General features: G+C 40.8%; 2 protein-coding genes across 3 annotated transcripts; one reads left to right on the top strand and one right to left on the bottom strand.

Annotated features, from left to right (window-relative positions):
• Nucleotides 1–113: 113 nt before the first annotated feature.
• On the bottom strand, nucleotides 114–13154 carry hspa4a (heat shock protein 4a). Of its 2 annotated transcripts, none has more exons than XM_080482786.1 (19): nucleotides 12841–13148; nucleotides 10863–10920; nucleotides 10611–10751; nucleotides 9896–10018; nucleotides 8927–9026; nucleotides 8393–8526; nucleotides 7152–7396; nucleotides 6843–6919; nucleotides 6262–6413; nucleotides 5885–5991; nucleotides 5348–5481; nucleotides 4523–4701; nucleotides 3921–4004; nucleotides 3286–3441; nucleotides 2863–2988; nucleotides 2672–2779; nucleotides 2301–2420; nucleotides 1998–2159; nucleotides 114–1085 (listed from the first exon to the last, which is right to left on the bottom strand). In XM_080482786.1, the coding sequence occupies exons 1-19, from the start codon at nucleotides 12945–12947 to the stop codon at nucleotides 888–890; spliced, it is 2511 nt and encodes an 836-aa protein (XP_080338912.1). In that variant the 5' UTR covers nucleotides 12948–13148; the 3' UTR covers nucleotides 114–887. The 2 variants fall into 2 exon arrangements, with proteins under 2 accessions (XP_080338912.1, XP_080338913.1); XM_080482787.1 differs by having other exon boundaries at nucleotides 130–1085; nucleotides 4535–4701; nucleotides 12841–13154.
• Nucleotides 13155–14366: 1212 nt separating this feature from the next.
• Nucleotides 14367–20622, top strand: zcchc10 (zinc finger, CCHC domain containing 10). The gene is made up of 4 exons (XM_080482753.1): nucleotides 14367–14458; nucleotides 15749–15910; nucleotides 17084–17125; nucleotides 19766–20622. The coding sequence occupies exons 1-4, from the start codon at nucleotides 14418–14420 to the stop codon at nucleotides 20007–20009; spliced, it is 489 nt and encodes a 162-aa protein (XP_080338879.1). The 5' UTR covers nucleotides 14367–14417; the 3' UTR covers nucleotides 20010–20622.
• Nucleotides 20623–20900: the final 278 nt, after the last annotated feature.

Below are 20900 nucleotides of genomic sequence, written 5' to 3'. Positions count from 1 at the left end.
GAAATCACTAGCAAAGTAAACGTTTGCATTTCCAAAAGAAAATACAAGTGTGAATGTTGAAGCTGCTTGTGATGCATTTTTTTCCTCCCAAAATCAAATGAAAATAGAAGAAAATATTCTGACATCATACGCCTTTTTGTCAATATTTATTAAGCTTTTTTCAGTGAAGTGGAGACAACATCAGTACCCCAGAAGGTGCTTCGTTGGGACCAGCGTTCACAGTTAAGTAGAAAAAAAACCAATACAAGGCTACCAGAGAACAACGAACGGACCTTTGCTTTCAAATGAGAAAAAGCCAAACGATGAAATACTGCATGACAGTAAACCTTAGTATCTAGTTTGAACGTACAGAACAGATAAACTCAAATACTCCTTACTTCCTCATCAACTAAATACATCATAACCCAGCGCTGACAGTTACTGTGTCGAAAATAAATTCAAAATTCCTCATGTACAACTTGAAACAATCCATCATGGCTGAACACTTTCATCAATATACTGCAGCGAGAATATTCTAGAAATTAGTAGTATTTTTCTGAACAGCCATTTCTTCAAGTTGGACATTTTGTGTCTTAGATGTGCTCAGGAGATATGGAATAAACATTCTTTAACAGAACAGCCACTAAAGCAGCACAGAGAAAGCAGTTCCCGTCCCACACTCACACACCTTATGAAGTAGTGCATTCATTATTATTATTATTATTATGCTGTATTTTTGTATCCATTGAAGAAAAGGAGAAATGACATGGCCAGGAGGCCGGGGGATTAAAAAGTATCATTTAGAGAAGCTGCTGTCTCCAGGAGGCTACCATGTCATTAGAAACATTCTCATCAGGAACATGAATGGGGACGAGAGGAGGGAGAAACAGAGCTGGCAGCAGCGACAGTTAGTCGATGTCCATCTCGGGAAGTTTGTTTTCTGCAGTTTCTTGTTCCGTGCCTGCGGACGCTTTGTCGGGGTTCGTTGGCTGGTTCTCGGAGCCCTCCTGCCCGTTGACTGGTCCGTTCTCAGTCTTCTCATCCTTAGGAGGCTCCACTTTGGGTTTGGGTTTGGACACCACAGGGTTGCAAGCTGAGTAAAGCTCCTGAAGGACAAAAGAGAAAATTGAGTTTTAACTTTCTTCTCGATATTGTGCAGTGGTAGAGAATGAATATGAAGTTAAGAGAGCGGAGGAATGATGCAGTGGCTCTTGTATTCATATCAATGACAATCAATGTCCAAAAACTGCTCAGCGGGTCACTTTCAAGGTGAAAAGTTCCAAGGAACAGAATTATTTGGCCCCTGAGCCCCATGTGATTTTTCTATTTTTATTTTTCTAAACAGAGTATCTTCTGAACCTGATACATTCGCTCAACTGGTGTTAGGGTTTACAGGCCCGACGTCCCTCACAGGCTCGGCTGTACAGGCAGAACGGCTCAATTTTCAAAGTGTCAGAATCAATCCAGTGAGGCGCTCAGTGACATGGGCCAAACGTCTGAGCTCCAGATGTCTGCAGCACAAACTGACAGCCGTTACTTCCTGTCTCAATGATCTTTGATGAAGTCTCGTACTTCAGCTCTGGTAAGGCGGTGTTAGACTGCAGATCCAAAATATATAAAAACGTCACTGTCATGTAGTAAAGAACTGGACATTTCTTTGCCTTTATTCGATTAGAGTGTCTCCCGACCAGAACACACGCAGCCTTCTCAGCTTAAAACTTGTGGAATAGTGCAACTGCTTTCACACTGCAACAAGGCTGCGAGAGTTCAACTGCTGCTACGCTGAGTCCATCGTTTCAATCTACTCTCGCAGCAGCAGCTGCTATTGCATGGCCAGAGTTCAGTTTTGCTCTCACACACACACTCAACAAAAACTCTTAGTAAACCCTACAAACTCTGCTGTGTTCACATTTTAGATGTCATATCGAAGAAAGTTCTGATGTTTTGGACATCCCCAGCATTAATAAACATATTTGGCACATATTGTGTGAACACACACTCTCTCTCTCTCTCTGTACCTTGGTCTTGGCCTGGATCTCCTTCACTTTGACCACCGGGTCCTTTGTGAGGTCCTGGCTGTTCTGCTGGTTCATCTTGCTGTTCATCCAAACCATGGCGTCGTTCACCTGCTTTTCCACCCGGACAACCTCCAGCTCGTCCAGGTGATCGTACAGCTCATCCTGTCGGGACGACGCACAGCTCAATCCCACAATTCGGACGCCCCGGTCAACCCAGGAAATGCTTTGAGGAATGACGCTTTTGGCATCACTGCAGCCACAAAATTCCTGATGACATTTAATTGTATAATAGTGCAAACTTACCTTCGCCTTATAGGCTTCAGTAATCTTCATGTACAGTTGAATTTGTTTGCCAAGGTCCTCAAAGGCTTTGGGTCTGTCCTCAGCTTCCATGTATCGTTCTTGAATGGGCTGGCCCATGTTCTGTTGAGAGGAAACTTCATGACCAACAAGCGGGAAAAGGTCTATAAATACAGCTTTAGGTTTACCAAATTAGACACACTTGGAATAATGAGCTCATCATTGTGTGTGAAGAGTAATAATAAAAATAAGACAATACATCAGAGTCAGAGGGAGAAACCTCACAGATGAATAATAAGCCTCATTATCACCACAAATACATGCGTTGAAACAGAAAAGAGACACACAGGACCAGTTCATTCACACTTAATTACCTTGAGTTCAGCCAGTTTATCAATGTAAACTTGTTTCTGTTGGTCCTCTCCATCTTCGTACAGCCAGTTTTCTGTGTTCTCCAGTTTTAAAGAGAAAGCATCCCGATCCTGTGATATTGTACAAATGAGGTTACTTTTGGAAAAGTCTAAAATAAGCTAAATAGTCCATTGAAATTCTATTGTGGACTCACAGCTTCATTCACAAACTTCTCCAGCGCGCCGTGCAGTTTGTCCCTCATTTCATACACGTACTCCTCCACGTTGTTCTTGGCGTCGTTCCTTTCCTTCTCCAGCTTGTCCTGCATGATCATTTGACCCTGGAAGAGCCAAAGTGAATCAGTCAGCCAAGCTGCCGAGTGAATGACCGAGTGAGAACGATCCACTGGTGAAAAGGTGAACGTCCTCATATGTGTTCATGACGTTAAGAGTGGGCAAAGGCAGGAAGAAGCATAATCGGCATAAAGTTCTAAAAATAATGTGGGGGAAAAATGTTTTAATTATATTTCTTAGTCGTCTTCAAATATCTGATGAGACACAAGCACACATTGCTTTTAGTTCCAGCTCAAACACTGAGTGTGCATGCTGGACGTTCCTGGTGATTTTTAGAGCATTACCTCATTCTCCACAAACATATTGAGTTCCTCGCTGGACAGCTGCCAGTGCAACTTGTTCTCTACTGGCAGCTCCACCGTCTTCGTTTTCACTTTGGGCTTCTTGGCCTGAGGAGGCTGGTCGTTCTTCTTCTCCTGCTTCGTGTCTTCTGTGGACATCTTTAGGAAAAAAAAGAAAAAAGAAAAAAGGAGGAGGAACAGACTTGAGTATGGGTTAAATAGAACTACCATTATGCTGAATGCATTAAATGTTTTACTCATCATTTTAGTCTACCTTTCACTTTTTAACACAAGTTTACTTCTGCATAAAAGCGAGATCATTTGCAGACCGATGTTTCAGGGAGAAGGGAACTCGGAGTTAGATCAGGGATCAGTTTAAGTTTGACAACACGCATCAATTGCACGATGAAAATGACAATAATCATGAATCAGTTTGCAGACATTTTGCTGATATCGGGGAGAAATCAAGGCCCATTTTCTTGAGTACCTCATGTTCCATGTTATGCCCGAGCAATTCATGTTTATCCAAAACAGCCTTAATAAATCTGTTCTCTTTACACTTGGGGTGTCATTTCACATGAAAAGTGGCATTTTGGCTGTATCGACACGGTTGTCGTATTCACTCAGGCCAAGCGTACCTCCATTTCTTCAGCCTCGGATTTCTTGTCTTCAGTGTCTCCGCCTGCGAGTTTCTGATCCTCTTGGTCAACCAGCATCTTGTTCTGACACAAGGCAACGAAAGACAGGGAACACGGGGATCATATTAAAGGTGCCGAATGCTACTTTCAAGCCGGCTTCACCCACTTGTTGATAGTTATGAAGAGAACAGAGCTTTGAACATTTGACAAAGTGCAGTGGCTTTAGTGCAGAGAACTGCTTCGGCTGTTGGGATTTTTTGATTTAAAGCTTAATTGTTTTAGTTCAGTATATTTTTGCTTGTCCATTATGCGTTTTTCTTACAGCTTTGGCTCCCTGCACTTCAGTGTTTATAGGGGGGAAAAAAGAAAGTATAATAATAACAGAGAATTCAATGACAAATGATGGCAAATGCAGGGAGTGTGGACTGAAGCTTGTTAAGGCAACATATCCAGATTCCATAGGGATGACACGAAAACCAGGGGGGGCTTGTGAAAAGCATGTCTGAGACAAATCACAGTTACACACTTTAAACATACACACACACACTCTCTACACACACACACACACACTCTCTACACACACACACACACTCTCTACACACTTCTTCTTTCACCGTCTGGTCCGTCTCCATTGGCTCCTCCTCTTCAGAGGTTTTTATGACTTCTACTAGCGACGCATTCGATACGCTGAACACACCGTGGATGTTGACTCGAACTTTGACTTTGACCTTGGCACTCTCCCCCGACGCCTGAGGAACCACGTTCTGGATCAAGAACTGGCCTGCACGGCAACCAAGAGAACATTTTGTCAGCACATCTGCTATTGAATCAACTAGGAAGGTATAACAATCCAGCACAAGAAATAACATTATTTAGCACTTAAATTCATGTTTTAACAAACATCTACTTAATATTTACACTTTAAGTGTAACTCCATTATTTAATCTAATCCTTTTAAACTAAATTATTAGTAAATGCACGATGACAACAGGATGGCAAATCTCAAAATAATGGTGAAATCAATGAAATAGCAGGATCGATAAATTGTCAGTTTTTGTCTATTGTACATTGAAAACATTTTGTTATACATTTAAGTGCCATACACTTGTCTTCATTAGAACATTATGAAGCACATATAAATATTAAATATCAGTTTATTTCAACAAGTGCCCCATTAAGCCTGAACGTTAGTCGAATCTCTGAGCAAAAAAGGGGAAAAATGTCAAGCAAGAGGTCAAAGTCAGTGATTATCCAGGAAGCTTTCCAAGTGGGACACTTTGAGCTACAACACATGTGTGGATGACCTAAAGCAGAAAAATCTGAAACTTTCATTTGATTGTTCCTTTTAAAGGTGAATGAGCAAGCTCGCTTTTGAAAGCAAATAAAAATGCATTCAGTATAAACATGATGCAGTGAGCATGCAGTACCTATAGCGGTGTTGGGGTAGGGCAGGTCCTTGGGATTGTTGTAGTAAGCTTCAAGAGTGAATGGATCCTTCCGGAAGAAGGTCAGAACTTTTGAGAAGGGAGCAGCATGGTTCTTTGGGAAAACCTCACAATCACTGTTCAAACACAGGAAAGAGAGATCAATGTCAAAGAGAACTTGATATTAGAATGCAAATTCAGGTTTAACAGTGAGATTTCTTTTTAATTTATGACTTGTAAATGGTGCACTACTTGGCAGAGCTTAAATATTCGGCAGCTGATGACAGGATTTGTTTTATTTGAGAAACGCAGTGAGCGGACAGGACTCGGCGTGGGTTGGCGTTTGCACCAAGAAGTCGACATCACACCCACCTATACACGATGACACAAATCTGCTCTATTGAACAGTTTACTAAACACATTCATTTTAAAGGCCATGAGGAAAATGTCATGCCACTCTGTCAGATCCAAGCCTAACATACAGACGTTAGAAGTCCAGTTTCTCTTCAGCTATGCCAAACTGACGATCACAGGTCGTACCTCAGCCCTTCCTCTGCGGCAGAATTCCACTTTAGGGAGATGGGATAGGGGACGATGTCTGTAATGGAGAACTCTCTGACTTTGAAAGCTGGTGACAGGATAGCACACTGAGGAGAAAAAACAAAAGAAAAACAAGGTAAGCTGTACGTTCTTTACCAGAACAACAACAAGTAAAATACTTTGCTGGACAGGCAATTCTTTTCCATGCTGTGGTCAGCCTGCTTGCCATGAAGTGAAAACATCCGACTTATTTTTCAACCAACTGTGTCAAAATATTTTAACATATTCATGGAGTTTAACACAAATCTTGCACACAAGCAGAATAGATGTGTCCTATTCTGCCAGTGTGAGTGACGAACAGGACCATGGGGCTGTACCTGCAGTGCGCAGCCTCTGGCCACGGCCTCGTCTGCGTTCAGAGTGGTGCTCAGCTCTTTGCCGAAGAATTTACTGATGCGCTCTTTGATGGCGGGGATTCTGGAGGCACCGCCCACAATCTCCAATGCATGGATATCCTCCTTTTTCAGTTCTAGTAACAAAACGCAGAAGAGCCGGGATGAAACCAAATAGGCTCTGTGAATTCGCAGTCATGACGCCACCAACATTTTGAGAAGTAGAATCAAAATCAGAAGAATCAGAATCAGATTTCCTTTATTGTCCTTTTTCCTCGGAGGCCCAACGAAGTGATATATGCAACGAGACCGAAATTAGGTAATGTTGAATGCTTGATTTGTTCCGCTTTAACTCAACTCTCATGTGTTGACTGTATAATATTCACGTAAAAAGACATTAAAAACATGACATTTTGTTACTTTCAGACAAATAACCAATTAAAATGTAAATGAAAGAGCGTGCAAAGAAAGTGTCTTTTCAAAGCACGTCATTGAGCCTTGTCCATGTGAGAGTGCACGTGCCAGTGCGGCTTGTCCAACTGGCTGATAATGTCATGTTTACTCACTGGATTGTTCCATGACGCTGCGCAGAGGACCCTCTACTTTGGCCAGCAGCCCGGCACACATCTCCTCAAATTGGCCTCTGGGGACACGGGCATTTTAATATTAATAGATGCAGCCTCACGCACGCACGCGCGCACACACACACACTTTGCAAAGAGAAACAGTATGACGACTAACCTGAGGTAAGCCACTTTTGCGAGACATTAACAAAAGTTTTCCTCTCGACTGTTTCAATAAAGTAGCCCGCAGCAGAAGTGTCCTAAACTAAAAAGAATCATTCTCTTTGTAACTGAAGTCATCGTGGACCTCACCTGTTAAGTTTACCGGACACGTCAATGTCATTCATGAAGCACTCGATGTTGAGGGGCAGATCGGAGGAGTTGGCGCTCATCAGCTTCTTGAGCTTTTCGCATTCTTGGTAGAGCCGCCCCAGAGCTCGGGGCTTTGACTTGACGTCCAGCTTGTACTTCTTCCCAAACTCCTCGCAGAAGTGGTTGACCAGGATGTCATCAAAGTCCTTCCCGCCGAGCTCCGAATCAAACGCTGAAGCCAAGATCTGACCGAGGGGGAAAAACTCATGTGTGAATATAAGTGGTGGACTTTGAAAAGACTGTAAAGTTTGTTATTATACTGTTTAAAAAGAAAAAAAACAAACAAAAAAAAAACAGCTCGGGGAGTTTTTTTCCTTAAGTTATTATTCACTTTCAAATTCTTACATTTGGAAAATAATCAAGGAAGAGAAATACAGCATCAACTGATTAACTTTCAGCATTATTTTTGTCTGATCAAAAGTTTTACATTTCTCTCGTATTTATTCCAGTATCTCACTGGAGCATTTTCTAACAAAGCTGCGAAAGGTTTAGACTGCTGGGAGACCTACACTGAGCTGCTTTCCTTTCTCACTCACCATGTTTCACTATTACATGTCTGACATCTTATCTCTCTCCTGCAGTCGGTGCTCCCTCTCTCCCTGCGGGGTCTCTGACAGTGGAATTGGAAGTTCGTGCTCTGAGACTCCTGCTGTCATCCATCTGCAGTGAGTGGATTTATGTCTGTTTGCTTGTTGCTCTCTGTGCTATTCTTTTCTCTCCTCCATCAACTCACCCCAAACTCTCCACCTCGGAGTCTGGTTCTGCAGGTTCCTTCCTGTTAAAATTCAGTTGTTCCCCTTTCCAACATCTCTTATGCATACTCATGCTGAATGGCTGGGTTTTTCTTTGTAACACTGCCTTGAAACGACTGTCGTATTTGGCGTTATGGAAATAATAAAACTGAATTGAATTATTAACAGACAGAAGTATTCAGAAACTGCACATTAAAGCCCCAAATAAAGAATGGATGATCCATGAAATAATAAAGACGTTTTAATGGAAGTTTGAGAAGACGTTCAAAATGAAAAAGAAAAAAGAAGTTTTTTGATACCATGCTTATAATAAACACTTTATTCTTGAAGATGCATAGCATGTAAGATGTGCCATCACTGTAACCTCCTTAAAACAGACCTATTTCTGTTTTTCTTTGGATAATTCCTCATTAAATATTTATTACTCACCTTGAGCTTTCCCTTGTTGAAAGCGCAAAGGGACACCTGGTAACCAGAGTGGCCCAGATCAACAAACACCACGATCCGGGGTTTTTCCTCTGGAGCTGGGAGATCCTGTTTGTAGATTCCATATGCCAAAGTCACTGTGACACACACACACGCACACGCACACGCACACACACGCACAGTGGGATTAGTTTTTGTTAAGTGTTGTATTGGAAGAAGTGATTCGGCTAGAAAATCAAACAGATTCTATCTCATAAAAACTGTCACGACAATAGAGTCCATGAATAGGAATGGAGAGCAGGTCAAGAGTATCGATATCTGTAATTTACAGAACAAAAATGATGCCGAAGACGTCTGCTCATCTTGACTGTTCAAGCAGGTCAAAAACAACATAAACTATCAACTAGATGTGATCTCATTGCAAACAAGACCTGTAAGGAATTAATATATATATATATATATATATATATATGGAATTCTTTGTTTTTAAGTCAGATGTCTCCTGTCTTTCATTTGGTTCACCATGTTTCTCTGTACCTGCAGAGGTTTCATTCATTAGTCGCAGGCAGTTGAGGCCAGCGATCTGTGCTGCCTCCATGATGGACCTCCTTTCTGCATCAGTGTAGTAAATTGGTACCTAAAGGAGTAAAAACAATAGAGAATGTACACAGCATGTGTTACTAATGTGTAATTATAAAAGGGTGTAAAAAAAAACTATTCTTAATAAAATAAATTAATCTCCTGCCTCACAAGAGGTCTGGATAACATTACTGTGGTAGTTTAGTTACTCTGGATGCCAAAACAAAACATCTCCTCGTGGATAAGCTCAAAGGCTAAATTTAGCCGCTGGCCATATTAATAACAACATGTTATCCATCTCCAGGGCTGATGTAAATAGTAGATCTTGAACCAAGGAAAGCCTCAACCTCTCTCTGAAGGCTCGGTAACATTACATAACAGATGCTTTTGGTGAATTCATATACGGTTCTCGAGAAACAAACACATCCCACTCTTCACCGACAAGGTGCAAGAGAGGAAATGAAGCATTCAGACAAGACATCTGGTGGAATACCTGGAGCTCAAAGTGTCACATGAACAGGTGGCAAGACATTTATGCACCCTGTAGGCAGCCTTCACATCACACGTTTGTTTTGGGGTTGTTGTTGTTTTTTTTGTTTTGTTTTTTTAAACCAAGGGTGTTTGAAAATGTGACAGAATGACATTAATAGCTTCCAAATAGCATGCAAATGCAATGCAATGCAAGATAAATAAAGAAAACAGAAACTCAATGAAGAAAGTTGTTTTACAGTGAAGTCCCATTAGTGGAATATCACATGTTAAAGTGAGCTGTGTGCAAGGATCTGAAAGTAAATTAACACCTACTTAGAATTTCAAAAGATAAAGAGCAGAAAGGTACTGCCCCAGCAGACTGAACTAATGTGCAGCAATGACAAATCTCTGAAGTGTATTGCTGATTTTCAGACAGCCCGCTGCGGGAACACTTACTGAGATGACGCAGTCAACGACCGGCTTCTTCAGCGCGCTTTCAGCAGTCTCCTTTAGTTTGGTCAGCAGCATGCCAGTGACCTGCTCGATGGTGAATATTCTCTCTTCTTCCATGTACATCACCTACAATCAGGGGAATTGCAGACTCTCAGGACAGACTGCTTGAATCATCAAAGAAGACTTTTATCAATAATAAAATATGCTAGAAGAGTGAGTAATTACAACAGACATGCAAAATAATTGCCACGAGACCAGTTCCATCTGAGAAAAATATGTACTTTTAGTGAAAATTCTAAATGCAAACAGTAATTGTGCAGCTCCTCACTGATGTGACTCCTGATTTCATCTGACATACTTACCCAGAGGAGTTCACACTATTCATATCTACAGAACTTGCATGACCTCTGGGCTTGTTTTGAGTCTGACCCCAATGAACGAAAAGTGGGTAAAATAGTTCATACTGCATATGGGCAGTATGAGTGGATAATAATATGAATGGCTTGAACAATGTTCTTTAAGACAAAAGTAAATGTCCTTGAAATACAGGTTTAAAAAAAAAAAAAAAGAACACTTTGTTTCAGAAAAAAAGAAATCCTGAACTAAAGATAAAAGAAAGTGTCGGACAAGAGTTCAGATTTAAATGAAGGGTTTTTTTCTCGAGCGCAAGAAGTGACAGATGGCATTCAGTATTTTGCATCTGAATCACAATCCTTACTTTGATACCGGTGGAGCCAGAGGGCATCTGTGCCAGGTCGTACACCAAGTGAGACTGGGCTGACTGCACGTAAGGGTCAGAAAACGCCCTGCCATGGAATCGCTTGAAGCCCTGCACAGTGTTCTTACAGTTGGTCACAACCTGAATATGATGGCGGTAGAGAAAGAGAAGAAATTAAGTTACAATAACCATGTTTAATTTGTCACCTTTTTTTTTTATATTCAATGATGACTGGGTATGAACTGATTTCACCTGGCTCTTTGCAGCAGCTCCTACAGTTCGATTCCGAGGTCCAAATGACACGAATGACCTGGAGAACACAGTAACATGTTATTATATGCAAGAGGCTTGAGCTCGTCTATGCGAGAGGACACCTCCAGCCATCGAAGTAATTACATGGTGTCATCTCATGCATACGCATGACAAGACATTTCAAAGCCCTGCCCACATAAATGACTGTCATCACACAAGCTGTTTGGACCAATTTGTAGAAAAGAAGATTTTAACGTGTTCAATGTTTGCTTCGCAGCTCGGTATAGCAGAAAAGTGATAACTTCATAATGCAGGAAAGACACTTTTTTGAAAAGAAGACACAGGTGTGTTGAGTTTCATCTCATACACTGTGTTAAACAAACACAGTGTGAAGTTGTGTGGTCACTTCACTTGTGTCTCATTGGGTTGGGTTTTAGTCTAAACACACCTGTCATCATCGCTCCTATCAAACGCAAATGCTTGTACACACAGCTGCAGTTGCTGTGAAAACACGAGCGTTGTTGGTGACGTTGGGGGGGGGGGGTCAACACTACGAGTCTGAAGACGGCTGGATTAAAAACTTTGGAATTAGGAATTTGAAAGGCATCTTCTGTCAATGGCAATCCTCAATGATGTTCTAACAATTCAATTTAATAAACATTGCTAAAGCAAATTATTGATGCCAAAGAAAATAAACCAAGGGGTTCTGTTAATAGTGGACATACCTCAAATAAAGGAGTGATATAATTCAAAAAGGACATGACCAGGACCAAACCACTTAAAATATCCCTCTCACTCTTTCATATACATATATTACGATTCTATTTACATTACATAAAATTTTGGGATGATATAATTTTAACAAGAGGCCAGGATATGAAGTCATTTAAAATAGACTGGTAAAGACTTGATTATTGTGTAGTCTTTAATTATATGGCTGCTTATATGCTCGTGGGGGTGTATATACAGCATAAAAAGAGTCATCTCTCAGGCATCTCATGTTGGAGTACGTTGATTTCAGAACAAATAGAACTAGATTAACATTAGGGAGATTATGCAAATTAGACTTGTTCAATTGATTTTATGTACAATTCAGATTAAACATAAACTATCTGATGTCATCACACAATGAGAATTGGAAGAAAAACATTTCTAATCGTGTGAGACAAGAAGTTCCTATGTTAAAAAATCGCAAACAAAGTCTCTTTAATCTGAGATGTAGATTTATTAATCCCTGAGAAGGGTGCAGAAAGATGAGAACTCGACTTGTAGAAGTACAAAATGTGCCAAATGATCTGAACTTGAACAATGTAAGCGCTCACTCCGCTTAGTATCATATGTTAAAAAGAGAATTATTCCGTCTTGTAGCCAATATAAACTAAATACAAACACAGGGAAGGCCATTTAAATCGTCATGTAGTAAATGTTGCTAGAATATTCCAACGACAGACTGGATGCTGTCGTCATTGCGGCGGCGAGACGCACACTTTGCCACACGGGGCACGCCGGTTGGCCGGTGCCTCGAAACAAGTAAACCGGTGACTGGTTGAAACAACGGAGTGTGGCGGGGGTGAACACCGCCCGGGTCGTGATCGCCGGGCGGCGAAAGGCACATTTTCAAACCGCTTAGTGCTAACCGTTAACCGAAGCGTGAGATTAGCTAACACGAGCTAACTCCAGGGACTTTGGTGGTTGGCGGTGGAGCGAGGCGTGTACATTAAGGGGTGTATTCCAGATTATTCTATGCTCAAACGCTTCAATGACTGACGCACCGAGATTGTCGGTCAACTTCGTTGCCGAACCTTTAACACAACAACGTGCTAATACAAGTTTAGCTAGCGGCTGCTAAGTCACTAAAGCTGCATTCACGTGCATCACCAGTGCGAGACAACAGTAACAGATATATAAAAAGCAGGTTTGCGGTTGCTACTGGTGCAAACCACGTCAACTAACCACGAAGAAATCCCAAGGTACTTACGGTGTACACCTGTCGCTATACTCGTTTGCGACTGTCTCGATTCCTCCGGCTCGGGCTACAGCTACATAGCAGCTTTGAAAACCCAAGTCAAATCCCACCACTGACATCTTCTTCAGCGATACGTCTGTCTTCCTGCTTTAACGTTGTCCACGACGCGATTTAAGGGAAACGGTACAAAGGCGGATTCCAAAACAAATTGAAGTCGGGTGAAGTTGTTGTGCAGTGCTGTCTTAAATAAAACCACTGCCGGTCATAATCCCGGACCGTTGACTGACACCGGTGCCTCTGATCTGTGTCTGGCAGGCTGCAGAGGCAGCAAGGTAGCTGCGCACTTCTCGCCTCGAGCCGGGAAGTATCGCGAGATCTGAATGGTTCTAGAGTTCTCTGGACTTTTCCACAGCATCTTGACGAATGAATGAAGACGCATGAATTTATTGGAAATAACTTGAGATTTCAAGTAACGTCGAAAACTCAAGAAAGCAAAATAAGTTAATGACTGAGATCACTACAAATGTTGGGAAGGGGGGATATGAAGTGAAAAAAACACTAGAGGTTTGTGTGAAGTGTGAATGCTGAAGCTGAATATAGCTAAACTGTAATGCTGAAGGCGATAAGGGATCTGCTTTGATCTGCTTTTCCATGAAGTGCTTCTCCTATCTGCTTTGTATGGGACATTATTTCGTAGTTTTTTGCAATTTATTCTAAACGAATAAAGCTATAAAAAGGATAAAGCAAAGCAGAAACGTCCTGAAAAAGCTGCATATTTTGATAATTGAATAATAAAATAATACATTTTATTCATAACACATTTTACGTTTAAAAAATCTCTCAAAATGCAACAGAAAAAACTTTAAAGGTATGTAAAAACGTTTGAGGCATTATTGGGTTCAAATGATTACATAAAAGAGAATTAAGAGAAGGCTTTTTTAAAAAGGTAGATTCAAATCAGTTAAAGATTGTAGGAGGAAAAGCACAGTACGGAAGAAGTCATAATAATAATAATAATAATAATAATAATAATAATAATAATAATATTATTATATTAATAATAATAAAATATTTGGATCACTATTGTGTGAATAGTGAAAGGCATTCACACAAGTATTATTAATCTGTGATGATGAAGTCATTTAAAAAGACTAAGGATTAAAGAATATATATAATGAAAAAAAAATCTCTGGTTAAAGACAACAGATATAGAATAGAATAGAATAGAATAGACTCTTCTTAGAACAAAGCGGGAGAGAAGATGGATAGATGGGATGGCTATCGATGCAATGTGTCATAACTGTTATATCAGTCTGAATAGATAATAATTATAATTCATAAGTGATAGTAATCCATGGGTCTTTGCATTTTGAAATGTCTTAACTCCAACAGGATTTAAAAAGCATTTAAGATGTTGTGATACAATAAATTTTAATTTGCGATTTGATCATTGTGAAGAAAAGAACACATTCATGTTTTCGTAATACGAGACATAAATACAACCGACCAATAAGGGGCGCTGTGGTGTTATGTCACCCGCAGTCATACATTGAAGTGACACCAACGAAGAAGAAAAAGTAAACGGCAACATGGCGACCCCCATGCACAGACTGATAGCCCGCCGACAGGCGTGAGTATTGTTAACAAAACAAACCCGGGCTTTTTCCTTGTTTTACCGAACACAGCCGAACAGAACAAATAGCCGGCTTTCAGCGTGTCGAGGTCCGTGTTCGATGCGGGAGGTGACCTACACGCAGGCTTTAGTCTAAATGGGAGCTCGGAAGCGCCGCGTTTTCTCTGCACAATAAAAAATGTGATCATACTTAATCTCTCTGTTAGTCAGTGGGTTTAAAACCCTGAACAACTTTTGACAGGACTTCTGTCGTGATATGTCTCAAAATATGAATATGGTCTTAATACCTTCCCGTGTTTCGAGGCCCGTGGCCGACTTTCTTAGCGTCCGTTGCTGCTGCTGGTAACAGCAGATGTTTAATGTTAATAACAACCCGACAAACATCCGTAGCTGTCCCACCAAACGCCGTGTAACCGCATTTAAAATAAAGTGTCGTACCTTCTATTTTAACGTCTGCTCTTATTACCAGCAGTGATGAACGTTAAAGGAAGTTAGCCACCAGTCAGCAGGGGAACCAGTTTATCTTAAACACCGTTTTGTCCCGTTGAGCCTTCTTCTCGAAGTATTGGAGACAAATTATAAATTGGAGACGAATTATACACTCTTTATACATATTTTGTACGGTTAGTTACAATTAGAAATAGTTTTATATCTATTTCCTTTTACTGAGACAGAAAAATGTATTTACCTATTTCTTATGGAACTATGTGTGGCATCAAGCCCTTGAGCGGTTTTTTTTTTTTCAACAAATGTTTATCAATATCAGTGACATGCTGTTAATATCGTTCCCACCCATCCAATGCATCTTCTACACCACTTTAGCCATCTCAGAGTCACAAAGCCCATCTGAATATAGGTTAAGGCAATGTACTCTTACAAACCCGGACCCAACCATGGATTTACACCTCCATATGGCCCTTAATGTCAATCCTTTATTATGATTAAAGTCACAGCAAAGTCATTCCCAGCTCAAAGTAAACAAGTATCCATCCAGTTGTCGGTGGGTTGGGGTCCTATCCCAGCTCATATTAGCTGAAGGGTGGGGTACTCACTAGAGAGCATCCTGGTTCATCATAGGGGAACAGAGAGACTTCTACATATACTTCCAAGCATCAGGCAATTGAGACTTGCCAATCAACTACAAAAACCCAGCAGGTCCTGATTGACAATCTTACTGTGTACAGTGGTGGGTGCATGCTTCCACTCGTGTCATCTTCTGACAGCAACGCTGTGGGTCTTCATTCTTTGAAGAGTTTGCATTTTAATGAGTCGTTTGATCACTTGCAGGGAGGCAAACAAACAACATGTCCGCTGCCAGAAGTGCTTGGAGATGGGACACTGGACCTATGAGTGCACAGGGAAGCGGAAATATGTGCACAGACCTTCAAGAACAGTTGAGATGAAAAAGAAACTCAAGGAGGTTGAAAATACGCCTCTCAGCATCACTGGGTGAGGACTTTGCGATTGCAAGATTACTTTGTGGGTTTTTTTCTCCTTTGAGGTGACTACTTTTTGCAGACGTGCACTCGTTCCACAATAGGCAGAAACAATCTGGTTCTCACTGAGGTGCACTAAGCCTCTTACAGATAACTGAAACATGTTCAACTGAAGATGTGTGTGCAAACAAACAGTTTAACTTGTCAGAATATCTAAAAGGACACACCATGACGCCCTTCTCCTCCATGTATGGTGATGCCCGCCGGCCTCTTTTGGAGCAGCTTTGTTCTGTAGGACAACATGCAGAGGACGTTTATTCTGTCAGTGAGACATGCAGCATAACGGGGATCAACTGACATTATTGCTTCAATAACTGATTCAGGGGGTCTGGGTGTGTTTTCCTCAGACTGATGAGATGAGGCAGTAAAGACAGCAGCTTCTTAGTGCAGTCTGAGTTCAGCTGTCTGACCACAGTTGTTCTTCGCCATGAAGACAGAGCGTTGCGTGTTAATCTTTATGGCTGATTCTTCTATGTGCCTCTTCACATTTGTGCTCTCCAATTAGATTGACTGTTATTCTAAGTCTCAGCTGCATTGATCAGCATCATATTAAATTTGGTGTTATTACGCCTCCTGTGAAGCTGATTTATTTGACCTACTTGTGAGCCACTTTCCCACAGATGATCACTGTAGTGCTCCATTGTTTAGGCTCAGGCTGCTGTTTTATGGATGTTAGGGATACTTTTACTTCTTTGTCTAATACAAACTTTATCATAGTATGTTTATTGATATTTTAAAGGCAATACGCAGAAGAATCCTGATATAAGACTGTCTCACCTTTTTGCCATCCCACCAGAAGAACATCTTGTGTTATATTCAGACCAATACAGTGAAACTGAAATCGTTTTAATAGTGGCTTGTTTTCTGGTGCTGATCAAAATTCCCAAAAAAGAAAGACAAAAGTTTGACGGGTTTGCTTTTGTGTTCTTGTTTACATTTTTGAACACCAAAGAATGGAAACAAAATGCATTATGTAAAGCCGTTTACATGTGTAACCTGGTAACTCTGGTATGTAGCATCGGCTCTTTGAGGGAAAGTTTGTTTTGTCTGGTTTAAAGGTAACACACTTTATAACACGTCTTATTGAAGATTCACTCATTGTCATTTTCATTTGATTCCTTTGCAGTCCGGTGAGTGACAGTTCCACTGAAAAGAAAATGAAAAGAAAGTAAGTAATATACATCTTGTCTGTTGAAGCAGGTACTTGGCATGCACACAATGTGGAGCATATGGTGACACAACACTGCTGCAGTTGCATCTATAGCCAAGTGATACATTTTCATTCTCACGTCAGTGTTCTGGGATATTTTAACTTGTGTAACATGAAATTCTATAGTTTTCTACGTTTTAATAACGGCAACATACATCCGTGTATATATTTGCAAGACAAATGAACAACACATACATATGTTTGTTCCATTTTCATTAAAGTCGTGTAACGTCAATACAAAGACACAGCTGAATGATTTCAATTGACAAAAAGCTCAATTGAACATGTGAGTGTGAAAGATCTTTTCCAGCATATCTGAGAGGCTTCTTCACTTTCTTTGAGGGGCGTTGTGGGGGGGGGGTTGTTGCTGCTTTCACTTTATCTCAATCGTTTACACTTTGTCACCCGAAGGTGCAAAGGGTCACATGCAAGCTGCTGGAGTCGATGTTGTGATGCGAGGAAAGCCAGCTGGTGCTGTGGCGCAACTCCTCTGCTGTTTTAGATCCTTTGCTGCACCATCATCCCACTCCTGTTTCTAACATAAGATCAACGCTGCAGTTTAAGGAGATAAAGCTGAAGTGCAGAAATTTTTAGGAAAGAATTCCATAGGGTGAATTTTGAGGATTCCGCCGTCCTTTTGAGTGTTGATCTTCTGCCAACTTCAGTCTTCTTTCTATCTACCTTCAATTCCACTTTATTCAAGCTCAGGATCACTGGTCATTGGAGTTGGTCCAAGTTGATTTTGTTTGATTTTCACTAGTTCTTCACAGAAAAACTAACAACGATATCATGGATGTCGGTTGGAAATTCAGAATTTCTGAAACACGTGTCTTTGCTACTGCGGGAGGAAATCAGAATATGTATGGGAAAACCCGTGCACGCAAAGGGAGAACAGGCAAATCCCACACAAATATCATAAAAGCACAACCCACATTCGAAGCAGGGTCGTTCTCACAAAGAGGCGAGAGTGGTAACCAGTGCAGCACGATGCCGTCCTGTTATTGTCCCCCTGGAGTCACTAACAGGTGTCTGTTGTCCTTGTATTGGCACGACCACAATGGGTTTTTTTTAAGAAAAGGCAAAGTAATTCATTCCAACATTGTTGTTAATGTTCCATCTCTGTGTTTGCAGTGATATTTACACACATAGCTTAAAGCAAATCAGATCACGCTGGTGATAGAGCAGCAACATAAACATCTTTTTCATAAGAAATGTTTGAGGTTATCCTCTGAGAATATTGAAGCAGGAAGGAAATAATGGCCTAAATAGGGATAGTTTTTCTACTTAAGCTTATTTCGTAGGTTTCTTGTAAATTACTTTTGAATAATAGATTATATCAGTACTTTTACTTAAACTATGGTTTATTTTATAGAGGCATCTATGTTTCTACTCAAACTTTGAATATTGTCGATTTTGAGAAAACGCGCCATCTAGTGGAGCATTTTAATATCTGCATGCAAAATGTATGAAGCTCATGTTTTTCAAAAATGACAATATTTGTTTTTCTATAATGCAGTACTTTCTTGTCGAATGAGTCTGCATTTTGTCATTTTGAATGACATTTATGAAGTCATGATAATTATTCTGAACATAAATCTAGTTTATAAAATGTCCACAAAATACAGTGTTTCCAAAAGAGGAAGTGGAAGTTAGACTTCATATTTTCTTGGTTTCTAGATTTTACTTTGACACCAAACTGTCTGCCCAAGTTCAAAATATTGTTCTGTCAGATTTGCACAATGACTTTCACACCTTCACATCATGACTTATGGTCGATTTTAGAATCACCAGTTTATGTTTTGGTCTATCATTCAGTCCTCTCCACAGATCCACGTCACGCACGGATACACACAAGCACAGTTTCTTAAGCACGTCTCTCAAACGCACCAAGATATTTCTTCTCTCCAAATTTCCCAACAATGGCTTATTTTCACAGTTCCTCTTAACTTCAAATTGTCGTAAAGTCACAGGTGTTGGTAATAACCTTCACAATGACTGCCTTTCTGCTCAGCCAGCAAGCACAACACTAAAACTTGAATAAAACCGTAAACTTTATCACTTGCACATGTTTTGTCCCTAATTGGGGCCTCACAGTGGTGCTGTTGTCGGTGGTCTCGATTCACGACGACAACATCGCCGGTTGGAGCCCATTCTGTGTTCACCAAATCCGCTAAAGTCCAAAAACAAGAATTTGAGCTGAACTGATGTTTCGCCATTATGTTGAATTGTGTGACGTGAATATTTAAGTTAACTTCTGGTGTTGTCCTGGTATACTGGCCTTCTTTTGGTGACGTTAATTGGCGCGAGGGACTGATGCACTAAGCTGCGATTGTGCGTGGGAAATCATCTGGAGGACTCGTTCACAGCATCGCTCGCTGCTCATAAAAACATCAGTGATTAAGCCCCGATAGGCCTTTCCCGCGGTGTGACTTGTAACACTGCCGACGTTGTGCCATTTGACTTCTGACGTGTATAAAAACAGCATATTAGTGTTATTTAAGAAGCGGGATATAGACTTGGTGAAAGGGTGCATATCGCTGGGTGTTGACAGGTGCGGCGTGTGTTCATGCTGCCCCGCTGTGCCCTGCCTCTCCCCAGGGCCAAAGATTCCAGCGGCAGCAGCAGCGGGTCAGACGGCTCCTCCGGAGACTCATCCTCCGACAGCAGCGACTCCTCCAGCTCCTCCTCAGATGACAGCGACAGCAGCAGTGACAGCGACGGTGACAGCTCTGCCTCATCTTCCTCCTCTTCCTCCTCCTCCTCGTCCTCAGACAGTTCAGACTCGGGAAGCGGCAACGACTCGGATCAAGGACCTCCCAAAAAAAAGAAAAAGAAGAAATAGACTACTCGATGGAGAGGGTTTTTCTTGTGGTTTTTTTCTCTTTTTCTCTTTTTCTAAAAGCAGCCACAGTTGGTTGGGAGGACACCTGCATAGGTTTATGAATAATATACGAAGACTAGACGTCGTCATTTCCGGTGTTGCATCTGCTAGTGTGATACTTTCTCAAGCTTCTAGGAACACAGACTTTGACTATATGAGGAAACGGATATGATTATTCATGTTATCCCTTGTGCATTTTGTACTTTAGTATATTTTAGTCAAACTCCTGTACAGCTGACCTTTTAAAACAAAAAAACGCCATGACTACAAACGTGAACAAAATGTGACTTTATAAAGGAGGCCCCATAAATATTGTTCTTTTAAAATTTGAAAGCTAAATTTAATTCCGTCACTTTTTCAAATTAAAGTGTGCTTGTTTTTGTACTTCTGGCTTTTTCATTTTATTTTTGAAAAAATGTTATATTTGAACAGATTGAGGATCAAAATCAAATCAAAAGTGTTTTAGTTGTGAAAATGAAGAGTAGAAACGATCCTTTGAGTATTCTGGGTTATTTTTTCTGTTACAACTTTCTAGCTAATCTTACAATAAAAGGGACACATTTGTCTAATGTCTAATTTGTTAATGCATCTGACTTTCGAAGATCACATTGCTTTAAGTACAGACTGATTCAACTAGAAATCCTTTGGGTCGTTGTGCAATGACGTTCATCATAGCACTTCTTCTTGTTTTCCTTGGAAAAATGTGGTTTGTAATGTCCGATGTGGACAAGTGAGTCACTTGTTATTCGTATTTTTTATGGGTCAAAGGAGGCAGCATGAGGTTTTATATTCAGCCATTTACACCATTTGATTTTAAGAGTTGAAAAGTTTGAATTGAATGCCAGTGATCAG

Source organism: Lipophrys pholis, assembly GCF_963383615.2.
Source record: "Lipophrys pholis genome assembly, chromosome: 16".
In the NCBI taxonomy this organism is placed as follows: domain Eukaryota; kingdom Metazoa; phylum Chordata; class Actinopteri; order Blenniiformes; family Blenniidae; genus Lipophrys; species Lipophrys pholis.
Note: the sequence above shows the minus strand (reverse complement) of the source record. Positions and strands in the feature narration are given on the sequence as shown.

Bases quoted from the DNA above. Each gene is read 5' to 3' on its own strand.
- hspa4a (XM_080482786.1), bottom strand. From the start codon at position 12,947: ATGTCAGTGGTGGGATTTGACTTGGGTTTTCAAAGCTGCTATGTAGCT. The intron at 4,005-4,522 runs GTGTGTAGAGAG...GCCTTGTGTCAG, and splicing joins ACCAGACGGTGAAAGAAGAA to AACAAGATGCTGGTTGACCA. The intron at 2,421-2,671 runs GTAATTAAGTGT...TCCTCTCAACAG, and splicing joins ATAAACTGGCTGAACTCAAG to AACATGGGCCAGCCCATTCA.
- zcchc10 (XM_080482753.1), top strand. From the start codon at position 14,418: ATGGCGACCCCCATGCACAGACTGATAGCCCGCCGACAGGC. The intron at 14,459-15,748 runs GTGAGTATTGTT...GATCACTTGCAG, and splicing joins CTGATAGCCCGCCGACAGGC to GGAGGCAAACAAACAACATG. The intron at 15,911-17,083 runs GTGAGGACTTTG...ATTCCTTTGCAG, and splicing joins ACGCCTCTCAGCATCACTGG to TCCGGTGAGTGACAGTTCCA.